The sequence below is a fragment of the Dromaius novaehollandiae genome, chromosome 23 (genome assembly GCF_036370855.1).
Source record: "Dromaius novaehollandiae isolate bDroNov1 chromosome 23, bDroNov1.hap1, whole genome shotgun sequence".
Classification (NCBI taxonomy): domain Eukaryota; kingdom Metazoa; phylum Chordata; class Aves; order Casuariiformes; family Dromaiidae; genus Dromaius; species Dromaius novaehollandiae.
Window position 1 is genome coordinate 3274451 of NC_088120.1, and position 14476 is coordinate 3288926.

General features: G+C 39.0%; 1 protein-coding gene across 2 annotated transcripts in view; it reads left to right on the top strand.

Annotated features, from left to right (window-relative positions):
* Nucleotides 1-14476, top strand: part of RLF (RLF zinc finger) — a 55485-nt gene that overhangs the window by 10138 nt on the left and 30871 nt on the right. The window contains exon 3 of one of the 2 annotated variants that reach the window (XM_026102493.2): nt 3347-3428. The exons of the other annotated variant lie outside the window; for it this stretch is intronic. Within the exon in view, the coding sequence (XP_025958278.2) occupies nt 3347-3428 (82 nt within the window). The remainder of the gene's footprint in view (nt 1-3346; nt 3429-14476) is intronic. 2 annotated transcript variants of the gene reach the window in all.

The window sequence follows — 14476 nt, forward strand, 5'->3', positions numbered from 1 at the left end:
TGCTTTGAAAATCTAATTTTAAACTTTTTCTGCTGTCCAAGTGGCACCTATGAAAGTATAATATACACAGTACCATGAGAATACCCAGTGACTTACATAATTCTGTTTTTAGTCATATTTGCATTTTCATATGTGCAGTAATCTGCCATAGTAGATAAATACAAGGCTTCCTAATACTTCTTGCTTTCTTTGGGGTCTCACTGTAAGTTGTTTTAAAGTATCTCTATAAGCATAGTATATTAAATAAAATTGTGTGCTGGAGAACTTCTGCAAAAAAATACTTCATCTCTAATGAAAAATAGAAAGAACATACTACTTCTCAGCCTTTATATGACTCATTTTATGGCAGTTAAATCTTAGCGTAATAAATCTTAGTGCTATAACATGCCAAATTATTGACATGTTCAGAGAAAATTTTTTTAAGTGTATCGTAGCCTATAACTTTCAGAGGTCATGTTTTCTTTGCTCATTATTGGACACTTATTAAATGAAGATCATAAGGAGAAGAGAACTATAAAACCAAAGCTTACTAGAAAAAGAGTTGTGTTGAATGTCTGACACTTCAGTGGAAATTTACCTAGTTACTATGTAGCTTTAGAAGGTCGTTTGTGTAGACATACTGGATTCATTGTGTTAGTGCTCTGAAATGTCAGAATGAGAATAAATTCAACATACTATATACTTTATTACAGATTTTAGTTATGGCATGACTTCTTATAGTAAGAAACCAGGAACTGCAGAAAAATAGTTACTTGTAAAACCTTCCTTTGCTATTTTGTTTAAGCCTGTTATTTTTATATAACCAAAAATCATGTATGAAAAGTAGTATTCCAGAGAAATTATATCCACAATTTAAAATAGTGGGTGGGGTAGGATTGACTGCTTTTTTTTCTTATACTCTGAAGTTGAGATGTGTATCAAATGATTTTCTTTTAAAGCAGATTAACCACAAAGTTTGCAAATAAATGCATTTCTGGGTAACATGCATGAAAATTGGACACCACAAAAGATCACTTATCTAGTTATATTTTTTTTTTTGGTTAGTGGTGGTTGGGTTTTTTGTTTGTGTTAGCTTTGACTGTTAAAATCAAGCTCAGCTCCTGTGAAACTTGGATATGTTTTCTTTGATTGTCAAGTGGCAGCCACCTGGGTCTACGCATCTGCAGTTGGTGAGTGAAATTTTATTGCCAGACTTGGGTACAATAGAAAAATCAGTCCTGGTTATTTTATAAAATCTATATGTTCTTATAAGAATGTTGAGACCAATGACAGTGTTGGAACATCTGGCAATCCAGTTGCCTGCTTTCTTGTGGATATAGCAATGACTGAGATTCTAGTGGTTGATGTTTCAGTAATTACCAAATGGTAGTGGTGAAGGTTATCCAATCTTGTACCTTTCTGATAGTCCTGTGAAGGCCTCTAAAAATCTAAAGCTCTGTTTAAAAGAACTTGTTTGGTAGTGGAGGCGAGCTTCTGAAATGTAAAAAGGGTGGCCAGATATTAATTCAGTATTTGTCTTTCTGATCTAGTTTACCTAAATGACTGCTGATTCTTGCTGAAAACTAATTAGGCATAACACTTTTTGCAGATAACTGGTGTAATGTATTTGTCAGAAGCCAGGAAGGAGGAGAAAAGGAAAGTTATTCTTCTTAGATGCTAAGCAATTTTGAAACTCATGTTTGCCTCCTGGTCATCTCTGCAACTCCCTATCCCCAAGCTTTGCCCTTCTAGCTATGGGAAGACTAAATGTATTGTCCTGTCATGTCTTGCATGTTAGTATTCGGGGTGGAGGCGTGAACAAAATCTGATGTGTTTTAGAACTATCTAGCAGCCTAGGTCTAAGTTACAGCAATTAAGCAGTGCATTTATTTTATGTGAAGTCTTAGACCAGTTTCCTTTCCAGGGCCTTGTAATATTATGACTTGTGGAAGTGTTTTTGTTGCACACAAATCTTGTGATATCTCTAAGCTTGAAAGAGTGATAGTAAACTTGCCTAAATTGGTTAGGCAAAATCTTGCTGTACAGGAACTAGGGTGTAAATAATCCATTTTAATACACCCAATACAGGGCTAGATAGTCCACATTTCAAAAAAATATAGGCAATAGTCTTGTTATTACCTTGTCTCCTAGAAAATATGATTTTTATTCTCCAAGACTTTCCTCTAAAAAGAGGCAGACATGCTAAATACATGCAACTGTTTCCTCCTTCTTCCTGAAAAGAGATAAGCATTGGCCTGACAGTCTAACTGAAGGAATATCAAGCAGGTCTCACGTTTTTCCCTGCTGCTGTTTTTGGAATACGTAGATTTCAGATTTGCTGGATATTACAAAGATGCTAAAACTTTCCGAATCCTTTCCATTTTCTCAAGTTTTCATTTGGAAAACCTGATATATTCATATATTTGAATTTACATTCACATGCCATTGTTGTTAAATGCTGTGAGGCTGATCCTGATACTAACATTAATTGTTGACATAAAACAGGGGATATAGCAGATCTTCCTTTTTATTAAATCAAGATTGGATGACTAAAGTGTCCTATTTTTAAGCAGGGGCTTGGTCAAATGAAGAAATAAGGTGATTCTCTCAACCAGTGTTGTGCAGGTAACTGAGCTGCACAAATATAGGAGTCCTCTGAATTGACACTGGGAATGTTACAGTCTGATCTGGACTGTTTCCTCTGACATTGATAGTGTGAACATCTTTTAGCGGGGGGGGGGGGTGATAAGCTCTTGAGTTTCCTGCAGCTTGTATTGTAGGAATTTGAATCCTTCCCCGCCCCTTATTCGTGCTATCAAAGAATCATAGGGTACTTCTAGGGAACTATTCTGCAGGTCCATTTCTGTGCTGCTGCATCAGCATTAACATATCTTCTGCCAGACTGCTGTTCCTCCTGCATTCTTCCTTGTCTTATTTTCTATGTGTATTGGTAACTCCAGGTTGGGTGAAACTGGCTTTCACTCTGTCTAGGCAAACAGACCCTGCTGGGGCTCATGTGAATTTTATTCAGAATGAATATTATGATTTCTTTGCAAAGAAGAAAAAGGAGAAATTATGTAGTGCAAAGTTGCTGAGCCATCTGAACTGGCTAATTTTGATTATAAGACTAGCAGCAGTCTTAACCTAGTGGGATGGTGTATAGTAAAAAGGAGTAATTTTCTGTGACTGACTTATGACTACCTGATTTTGGGACTGTTTCTGGCTTCTGATTTGGGGCAGTCAAAGATGATTCAGTGTCACTGTCATTTCTTATCTGAATGTTAAGCAGTATGTGCCACAAATGTTATTTTACCATAACAGTAGAATGTTTCAGAGTTGCTTGTTTACTTGTCTCTTACTTTTCTAGGAGCTGTTTTGAGCTACTGCTTTCTATTCCTGAAAGTGAATTGCCACATGAAGTATGGTTAGGATTCCATCAATCTATACAGGTTAGTGTTTTAGATTTTTTTTTTTTTCAAATTGCGATCATGTTTAAAAAAAAAAATCTGTATTCATTCCTTACTCAAGTTTTGTATCAAATGTTATTTTTACCTAAAATATATGCAGCACACTCTTTAAAATCTGGTTTAGCTTGCAATCTGAGATGTAAGTAGAGATCTTTTTTTTTTCTTTTTTTTTTTTTTTTCCTTTTTTTAACTTCAAAGGACAGCTGATTGTGTAGTGAAATTATTGGCAGGTGCTGAGTATCATCCCAGTGACCTGACTGCCAGCTGATGGACTGAAAAAGCTTCCAGTCTGGGTGGAATAGTTAATGTGTGCCCCACAGGAAGAGATTTCTCAAAGGGAGGCTACACAGGGGTTGAGGAGTCTACATGAGTTGAGTGATTGAAAATCACTGCTGGCAGCATGAAAGGAGGTTCATGGAGTTGATTGCTGTGTTCCTTGTACTTCAGTTAGAAATAATCATCAAAAGACTTGCTGAGGTGGCTGTAGGCCCCCATTATCCTCAGCTGTCAGAAGACCTATGCATGACAGACAATGTTAGTGGTAAGACCAGAATGAGGAGAAGCTGTGAATTTTTAGGTCTGGAAAAAAATAAGTTACTGCTGTGTTTCTCTCTTCTTCTGCCCTCTTCCTCCTCCAAACTCTGTCCAGCACTTGCTGTTATCTAGGCTGCAAGAGTCTCTCTAGGGGCAGCAAAAGACTGTCCCCCACAGCAGCGTTGGCAGCCAAAGGTCCAATAACAGACTTGTAGCTACAGAGCTAGTGGAAACTCCAGCAAGAGAACCATAGCAAATCTCTATTTGTCTAATGGACTGTATGAGACACAGACATGAGTTAGGTGGAGTGATGTAAGAGCTATGAGGTATTATTTTGAAAATGACTGAAAAAGCTTTTGTAGAGATCTGAACGTCAAGTTCGTATCTGTTCCTGGTTTGAAGGGTGCAGTGTAGTCCCTAGTAGTGTAGCTTGTGAGGTGCTGCTGAAACAAGCTCATAACATTACTACACCTTTCCTAAAACTCAAATGAAGGTGATTACTGTAGACTATGTAGGAGGAAGAGATGTGTTCCAGGCTTTAATTTGAAGGTAATAGCTAGCTGCCCGAAAGGACTTGCATTCCTCATGGAGCTGAAAGATAGGAATAGTAGTCTTGCTGTGTGGTTTGTTTGTTTGTTTTTTTTACTGCTGGGCCTTCCTGGCCCAGGGAGTGATCTGCTGATGTTAGTGCCTGCTTTGGATCTACAACTGATGAAAATTTAACTTCGAAGGTGATAGCAGTTGTAAGTTACCACGATTATAAATTATCACAATGAACAGCTTGGTAGTTAAAAGGAAACGAATGTAGGTCTTGAAACTGTCCTTGTGCAGAACTAATCACAGTTGATTTAGGATCCTGTCAGTCTGTGAGGCCTGGATGCTGCTGTAGTTGTTCTGGAGGTGTATGTAGAGGCTCTGAAGGAGCTTCTGATTTGTTTTGCCTGCAGTCAGGGAAATTGCCAGTACAGAAAATCTTCCTTCAATAGGAATGAATAAACCTTACACTTCAAACTGAAAGAAGTGGACTGGTAAAGTTGTATGGTCCTGCCAATAGTGGAAGGGACATAGGTGGTCTGTGACTGGTGGCTTCAGGAGTGGACAGACCTCCTTTTCCTGTTACGCCATGGAAAACGTACTATTGTGGTAACCCTAGAAATGGATGGGCCTGGGGCTGGCAGGCATTTGGCAGTAGAGAAAGTGCAGTAATTTAAATCAGAGTTCTAAGGTTTTATTGATGTCAAAGATTTGTTTCCTATTTTGAGTGCTGATATGTAAGCCCAGAACTGCAAGAGTCACCAAGGAAGTCTTAGAAGCAAGGTCTTAGCAGACCTTGCAGCACCCTAAACCTGAGTTTAGGGGCATACTGGTTTATTTTGACAACACTGAACTATGCCATCTGTTACCCATAGGCTATACCTGTAAGGTGTGGTGTTCCAAGTAATAGGCCTACATTTCCCAATACATTCAGGTTAGTGTGGATGCCGCAATCAGACTGATAGCAACGGTTCATCTCTTGCATTAGGGCTGATGGAAGTTGTTTGAAACTCACTGTTTCCAAGAGAACACTTAACTTCGCTAATCCAGTAACCTGTGGATGAAGAGTGGGCTAACTACAACCTAAAAGGAATGTCATAACTGTTTATAACTACAGTATCCCAGAACAGGGGAAAAAAAGTCCTTCTGTTCAGAGTACAGGAGAAAATATACAGGCTTTTACCCGTTCTAGCAGAGGTATAAGACAGTTCTAAGAACTACTAGCTTTTAACTGGAGGGATCTGCAAGGAGAATTCTTGTTGCCAAGGAGAACAATTTCCAGGAGTTAACAAGCATGTGTATATATTTCTAGGTTTCTGAAGCAAGTGATCAAACTATGATATTTCTGTCAGCAGAAAGTAAATTTTCAGTCAAGTGGGAGGACTTTGAGGCTGGACATGTTGGAGGCAAGCTATTACTCTGCACTGGCAAGAAAGTGACACAAGCCCAGATCTATCTTTTGAACTTGCAGAAATAATGGAAGGTTGAAGATGTGCTTTTGGCAGGTGTAGTGATATAGTTGATTTTTATACAGACCTTTTGAAACCATGTAGCTTCAGTGTTTTAACACTTAACTGATGCTCCATATCAGTAAGACACTAAAAGTTCTGGGGAAAGCTTGCACACCTTGCTAGTACTCTGAAACATGGACCTTGCAGAAGAGGCTTGTGGGCTTTTGCAAACAGATGCTTCTAATGTTTTGAAGTTGCACTGCTGCGCAAGTTTGAGAACGGGAATATTTGCAATCTGCCATTTAATACAGCACTCCCCCCGCACTTTATTAGAGCAGAATTGAGTAACAGTAGGAGTATGCAGTCATACAGAGGGCAGTATAGACCTTTAGATAGCAGTCAATCATAGGTTCTCATAGGAGAACCCATGGGTTCTCATATGGCCTGTGACCATTAATGTGCTAATCTCCAGGCAAATCCAGTAGCCCAAAGCACCATGACCTAGTATGACCCAGATTGGTGATAATGTTTATTACTTCCTTAACAAAAGGAGTGGATGTGGCTGATGAATATAACTCCAAGTCTTCTGTGGTGGTTGTGGCAAATATGGAGAAAAATGTGTTTCCTTTGGACCTAGCTGTGTCTGTTCCTGCTCTATAACAAGTTGTACAGATACTGGGAGTGAAATTTCAATTAAGTTTTCAGCTCAGGAGTGAAGAAGGTTATGGCTTGCATTTCAAAGCAGCAAGACGAAGGACTGTCCTGAAGCTGCAAATGGAGTGTCACCAATGTCCAGCTTAAACCTTTTGATAGCTTTTTCTGTTTATTTGGTTGAACCTGTTTGTTCTTCCATAACAGTAGGCATGCCCTTCTCTGCCCCCTCTCCTGCCCCTATGACTCCAGTTTTCCTTGCCTCTAAGCAAGATCAGTAGCAGCCTGTGCAAAATAAAACCAGGATGTGAGCTTGTATAGCAGAAGACTAAGCATGAGTTTTATACAGTGGCAGCATGCAAAAGGGTGTGGACAGGGAAAAGCAAACGTATGCTGTAAAACAGGAGTGAAAGGGATGCCATAGGTTGAGACAGTTTACAACAGCGCCCGTGATACAGGTAAGCTCAATTAATTTGAGGGAAAATCAGTGAGAGGTACCGTGGGGATGGATTTAATAAGATCAGATGAAAAAGATGAAACAACAATGTCAAAGATGGTCTTAGTGGGAGCAGAGTTCCATTAGTATGGGGAATTGTATATGGACTGTAAAACAGGATTCCCCTCAGACGTTAAAATAGTATAAATGCTTTCTTTAGAGATGTTGCATACTGAGGGTGAGTATAAAACTAAAATTTTTGTGACACCGTAGTAGTTACTGATCTCATAAAATTCTCAGTGCTGAAGAATCCAGGTATCTTTGGTAAGCTGTTCCAAAGATTGTATTTTCTCTTTAATTTTGTCTGGGGGATCTTATTATAGCTTTGCTTACTAAGTTGAAGGTCTTTATATCCCATTTCTGTTCCCAGGTAGGTACTTGCAAACTGAGATGAAGTCTCACTGCTGCACTCCTCCTGATTTCATACAGAATAAAATGCCTTACTGTGTGGCTCTCTTCAGAGCCCCTTTACAGTTTCATTGTCCCAACTTCTGGATTTTGTGCTTAACTTTGCATTGGATTTCCTCTGAAATTTTATATTTAAGAACACCTACTAAGAATAATTTAAAGTTAATATTAATGGAAATATTTTCCTGTAAGCTCAGTGATGAAAGGTTCAGTTAAACATCTGGAATAGAAGTGGAATGTATGGTTAGTACCCATTTAATTATGCTTGATGTTGGTGAATTTCATAATCAGTGTTCATATATATGTATATTAAAAATATATATACTGGATGTCTGGAATGCAGATTGTCATAATCTGAGGGGCAGCACTCTTTGTAGTAGCGCATCACTCATCCAAATGGATGGTTATATGATAAATACTTTTTCTTTTTGTCAGCTATGTTTTGCTTCAAAGGTGGCAGCAGAAAAGTGGTGTGAATGTATCACTCCATGTACCTCTCTGTGAGGCACTAGCTTCTAGCACCTGTAGAACATACAACTTGGTAACAGAGAGAAATTTGATATAAGTAATGCTGAGAGGCAGCAAATCTCGGCTACTGTGTTTGCAGGGTATCGTTCAGAAACCCACTTGCATGCTCTTTGGTACTTGCTATTGGTTGGCAAGTGGTTGCAAGGGTCTCTTCTGTGATTACAGAGGCAGAGTTCATGTAACTAGGCGTTGGCATTTCCCTTTCTTTGCCTTGCAGAACTGTGCATAGCTGAAAATTCTACTTATAATCCAGTCTTATTCACTGGTGAATATCTTACGGATGCTGGAACAGATATTTGGGTAACACTGCTGTATGTAATGTGTGCCAAAGGTTTCCAGTGACTTCTTACAGCTGTGTATCTTGTAGAAGCACTGCTACGTTAAAGCACTTGTAATTTGGGAGGTTCCTCAGTCTTGTTTGTTGCTTAAACTCTCTAAACAGTAAGAGCCAGAAACTTGTGATTTATATGCTTTTATTCAAATGATCCCAGGAGTTGGAGCATAAATTCTCAAGACTTGCAATAAAACTGCTAGATATTTTATGAATACTTTATTGAAGGTCTCTGCAAAGAATCTAAAGGTATGGATGATACCTTCAAAGGAAATGTAGGCTTCTTTCAGGTTCAGAAGCCCAGTGACAAGAATTTTTCTGCTTCAGACACTTTTTTTCCCCTTCAAGAAAACATGCTATTTAAAAGTAGTGTCCTTTCTCTTGAAGTCGTAATTGTGAGGAGGCTAACACTTCTTGCCTTTATTGTATACAAATTGATTGGAAGGGCTTTGCTGGTTAGTTCCACCTCTTTGCAAGCCCTTGTATGTGTGCTGAATTTCTTCACATAATGCTGTAGCTCTGTAAAAACTTACTGGCTCAGTCTTTGGGGTAAAATTCTAACTCTCAGGCTATTACATGCTGATAATTTTTAGACTTAGTCTTTGACCTGATCTATGTGTGAATGCTTGAGAAGAATGAAGTTTAAAGCTGTAATGTTAGTGTGTGTGAGGGAAATGCAGAATGAATGGATGCTATGGCAACCTAGTCTAGTGAAAAGACTCTTATTGCATGGTGGCATACAGTTGAAAAAGAATGGACTTGGTTTGTGATCAAAATATGCATATTTATTTGTTGGCAAGATAAGGGAGCCCACCTACCTTACATATCTGTAATCTTTTTTTAATCACCAAAATCTGATGATAAAATGGTATTTATAGATTTCCTATGTGATCATAGTACTGGTATGTGTAGGAGCTCTGAACTCCTGGCCTGTGGTTGCATATTTATAGATACAGATAGTGGATTGCAATAAACAGACCTGGCATTTTTAAAGCTGTCCTGAGGTTCTAATTTCAGCATTTCTTGACCCCGGTGTTGATTTAAGCATTGTCTGTCATTCACCTGTCTGTGACTACTGACAAAGCATCTAGCTGTGTGTGGGGTCAGGAATTGATCTAGCTTTGGGGGGGAATCACTCCTACCCTGCAGCTTTCAACTGAATTTGGTTTCTTGATCTGGCTTGCCATACGCAAGGAAAGACTTGAGTGGGAACAAGTGTGTGGGCATAAGGGTTGCTTAAGTGATGTTTCCACATGCATAAATACACCCTGAAACCTTTGTGTTGTAACTCATTTTTAGGCTCTCAATGCAGTTGGTTAAGAGCAGTTTAAGCACTGGTTAAGAGCATATGAAGTCACTTGACTCTTCAGGATGCAGCTGTGACACTCTGGATTTTTTTGTTTTGTTTCTGTAAGGTCTGTAGCATTTGATTCCTTTGAGTACAATTTCAGGCTCAAGGGCTCATTTAAACCTTGAATTGTAAAACTCTAGGAAATCAGAAACCCGTTGTTGTAAACACTATACTTGGCTACCTTTGGGAGCTTGTATCTGCAAATTAGAACCGACTCTTCTACTGATCTCTGCTGATGTTAAGGTGGTCTTGCTAGTTAGCTTAGTAATAATTTTTAGAAGCAACTTAGTCTTTAATTGAGGATTTTAGTTGGCAAGCATGCTAGAAGCTAAGAGCTGAGAACAATTATAGTAGTTACCAAAAAAATCACCATTGGAACAGTACTTACAGAAGGTCTTGGGTACTTCTGGAGAAGATGAAGTGGTTCAGATTATCAAAACTGATAGAACGTGGCATTCAGCTGGTAGACTTTTAATTTTGGTGCCTCTTAAAGGTTGGAAATCTGCACTGTAGTTCTGGGTTTGGGAAGAACTAGCCTGTGCTTTTTAACTCACTTTCAATGTTAGTTTGGTTTTGTTATTGTAGTCGGGAGAACTAGTGTAGGATGGAAGCACTGACTGTACAGTGACGGGTATGAGGGTATTCAAACACTGGAATACTCTTTTTCCTGATACTTTATCAGATACTTTCCTTTATGTGACTTGTGTCTACTGACTCTCACCTTCTCACCATACACCAAGAGTCTGGCTCCACCTACCTGCTGGGGTTTATAGCAAAGATGGAGAGCCCTAAAATTTCCCCCTTTGTCCTTTCTTGTAAGATTTAAAAGGCCATAGTTGAAGGCCTTTGCTCGACTCGCTCCATCAAAGATTTTGTACTGGAGAGCTCCAAACTGGACACAGTACATCCGTTTGGGGTTTTTCATACCGCAGTGGAGAGGAACAAGCACTTCTGTCAATCTGCTGGCTACGCTCCTGCTAAGACTGCTCAGTACGTAGTTTGCCTTGTTTGTTGCAAGGAGACACTTCTGGCCTACCTTTTTCTCATCCACCTGGACCACAAAGACCTTTTATGCCATACTGCAGCCAGCTAGTTGGCCACCAGCCTCTACTGGTACATAGAGTTGTTATTAATGAGTTACTAATAGCTTGCCTTATTTTCTTTCTTTTTTTCTCATTTCGCATAATAAGTTAGAGATACTATAACTGGAAAGCCTGTTTATTTGAGGGTTACTTAGGACGTTGTATTTCTTTAATTTCATGAGTGGAGTTCAGGAAGGAGGATTAACCTAGCTGTAGAACGCAGCCAATCTAAAACTTATGCTGTAACTGAAAATAGAGATTCAGTTTAACCCAATTTTAAAATGGTTTTAGTGTTTTCTGCCTGAAATGATGAAAAGTACTCAAAACTATTGTTTGAGGCTACCTAACTACCTCCCCAGTATATGTGTACTAACACTAGTCTCTGGAGTCAGGCATACGTTTTGTGCTATCTTACCAACTTACATGGAGGCATCGGAAAATATGCATTGCTTTTCTTTGACTTACTGTGCCTCTAGTGACAGCGAGATCTCCCACAGGTACCTAACAGCTGTATTACACCAGTAGGAGTGCTTGCTTATCCTCCGAAAGTTCACAACTCATTTTATGCTATGTGAGCAAGCAGGAAGGCAGATGCTATAATTGTAGGAGTGTGTGCATTTTTTTATCCTCTTCATTTGGCCCTCGTTAGGAATGGTTTCCTTCTAAACTTGTCTGTTCTTAGTTTAGTGAAGGAGTACTCCAAAGCCACCTGTGTGCGTAGACTCCTTGAAGAGTCTGGTGCACTGACTCTGTCAGTGTCTAGAAAATGTAATGATCCAGGTGATAGACAAGTGTAAACTTAATGCTGGACAAAGATTTTTTTATTGGTGAAGTAAACTTGAATTTTATTTCCTACAGTGCAAGTATGCTACAGTATACTTGGAACATGCAAGTAATCAATGAGGAGGGGAAGGAACCTTGTGTTAGCTACACTTCAATTTAGTTACGTATCTAAGTAGCATGTCTGCTAGTGTAGTTTTACGGTTATTAGAGAGAATTTTTTTAAGAAACTTCTAAGACTCTTGATTATGATAGCTGTGGATCCATATAAACAAAACCTCTCTGCAAGGATATAATTTTCTGCTCAGGAGTCTTTTACTGGGCATAAGGCTTTCCCTACTTAGTGGATGAATGCATCAATGAGGATTTAAATCCAAATTTCTCTTGTCCAGAGATCTGTGGAACACAGTTTGCTGCCTTATTAGAAAGAAAATTGATAGTTACCTCAAAATATTGAAGTTGGTCCGAAATCAGCACCTGATAGTGGGAACTGTTGAACATCAATATCTAACTTACTGAAGGTCACCAAACCATAGAATGAGAAGGTGCCTTTTAACTGTGAATAGCTAATGGGAAACTTATATTTTCATAGCAGTTTTACTCTGTTATAGCAGATAAGTTAGTAATTTGAAAAAAAACATCTTGTATGTTGCAGTGTGGAATGCAGTTTATCAATATCTCTTGACAATCAATAATAAGAGGGTACTTGGTTAGTCTAGTACTCTCAGCAGTCATAGCCCCCAGCCCCTTTCAATTCTGAAATCTGGAGAGGGGTGAGAATGAAGAAGGAAGAGCTAAAGGAAAACAAAGACTGAATTTCTGTCAGAGAACACAGATTTGATTCTAGTAGAGACAGCACAGCATACAATGTTGCTGTCCAAAGCAAACTTGAGGTTAATAGTGTTCAAAGTACTGCTAACTTAAAGCATAGCTTGCTAGAACTAGGAGGCCTTGTCATGTAGCGAACTTGCACTCAAACTCAAAATACTATATGATGAGAAACACTTGTATTGACCATTTAGCTACCAATGTTAGTAATGATGGAATTATGACTACAGTTAATTGGTTTTGGTTTGTCAGTCTCAGGAGATTTGGCATGGTGATATTAGTATTTTGGTTGCAAGTCTTATGATACATCAGTTTTCCTGCTACAGATTCTGTTAAGTGCTGGAATCTGATTACAGTTGCTTTCCTTTTGAGATAGAATCTGGACTTCTTTCCCCATATTACTTTTTGCTTCTCTCCTTCACTCCTCAGTTTTCAGAAATTAAGTGGTAGGGCCATGATCACTTTGAGTATCATACTATATATAATGGGCTTGGTGGTTGAACTTCAGTTAGAAACCAGTTCAGTGTGCAGGGTCTCTGAGTCAATCTTCACAGCATTAGCTGTCTGGATCTGAAATCCCTGGATCTTAAAGAGTAAATGCACTGGGCAAGGATTGCTTTCTAGGAAGCAGTATATATCACGCTCTGGTTCCCTCCCCTCAAATCTCCTGAGACCTCTTACAACTGTAACCTTCAGGAAACTTTTATCTTCATGTGTCCTCAGCCTTGCCCTATTAACAGATATGAGAGTCCTTTCTGAGCCTCTCATTGCACTGTTTTCTTACTGGTTCAAGGATGGTTTTTCGTTCTGTCACTTTGCTCAGAATAGTGAGTGAGGTCTGAGCGCTAGCAGCTCATCTTTCTTGTATGAAATTTTAGGGTGTGTTTTGACAATGCAAGCTCCAATGTCTGTTCAGGCCAGATCAACTGCAGTTTGTCTGCTGTGTTCTCAAAACCCTCCTTCTACTGGAAAATGTACTAGATGTTTCTGGAGTAGTATTTGTTAGTTGTGAGCCATTCTCACTGGCTGCTCATTTCTTCTAAGCAGTAGCTAGCTATCCAGGAGGCTGCCAACTCACAGAGAATACTTTCATGTAAATAATCTAATACCAGCTTGTTAACTGGGCTTGTAAAGTCCCCTGACATGAGCTTGCTTGAATGAGAGCCGCCTGTGTTAAATCTGTCTGTATTTGAGTTAAGATGGGGTAGATAATCCACCACTTTCGGTGAAATATTTGTTTTGTGCTTGATCAAATTGCATGTGGTGTTCCAAGATACAATCTCTGCTTAACTTAGCTTCTGTTTTCCTCACCTCAACTCTTCAGAAGAAATCAGATGTGTCTGTCAGTGTGGGTCATATCATGGCACTTTGTGTCACTGGTGTGTCACTGGTGTATCAGCTGTCATGGGTGCTGAACAAAGAGTACTGAGGCGCAAGGAAGAATGGATCGTGCGACAATGCAAAAAGACAACCCACATGAACCAGTGGATACCGATTAGAAAAAGCCATATCCGTGCGCGTGGACTGCGTGCCAAACAATGCACTTTAATGCTAGACTTCTCAGAGAAGTGAATTGACCAGCTTGTTGCTACAGTGTTGGCAGTAAACATAAGATTTGGCACTCAGCTTTTTTGATTCCTTTTGAGAACTAGTTAATTCCTGTTTCCTGTGTGGCACTAAGCACTTCTTGGTATAAAAAATCATCTTTTATCTCTATCCTAAAGTCTTCATCTTTTCTACAATTAATTCCTATAATTCTGTTTGGAATCTAGAAGTTGGTGGGAGGCTTAAAATTGAGGGAACTGTTTCTCTGCGTACTTGTGTCATGAATGCTGAAGGGTTACCACTGCAGATTAGACTCTTCAGATTAAGACGCCATTTCAGTTAAGTTTTAGAAGATTGAAATTAGGAAGCTTTGCTGTAGAATTAGACAAATGTAGGGACTTTGGTAATCTTAAAATCCCAAGACAAACATGTCAAAATAGTAATGATATAGAAGAATGGTGTGAAATTTTAGAATCCAATAACATATTAGGGCAGATAACTTAAAAATTGC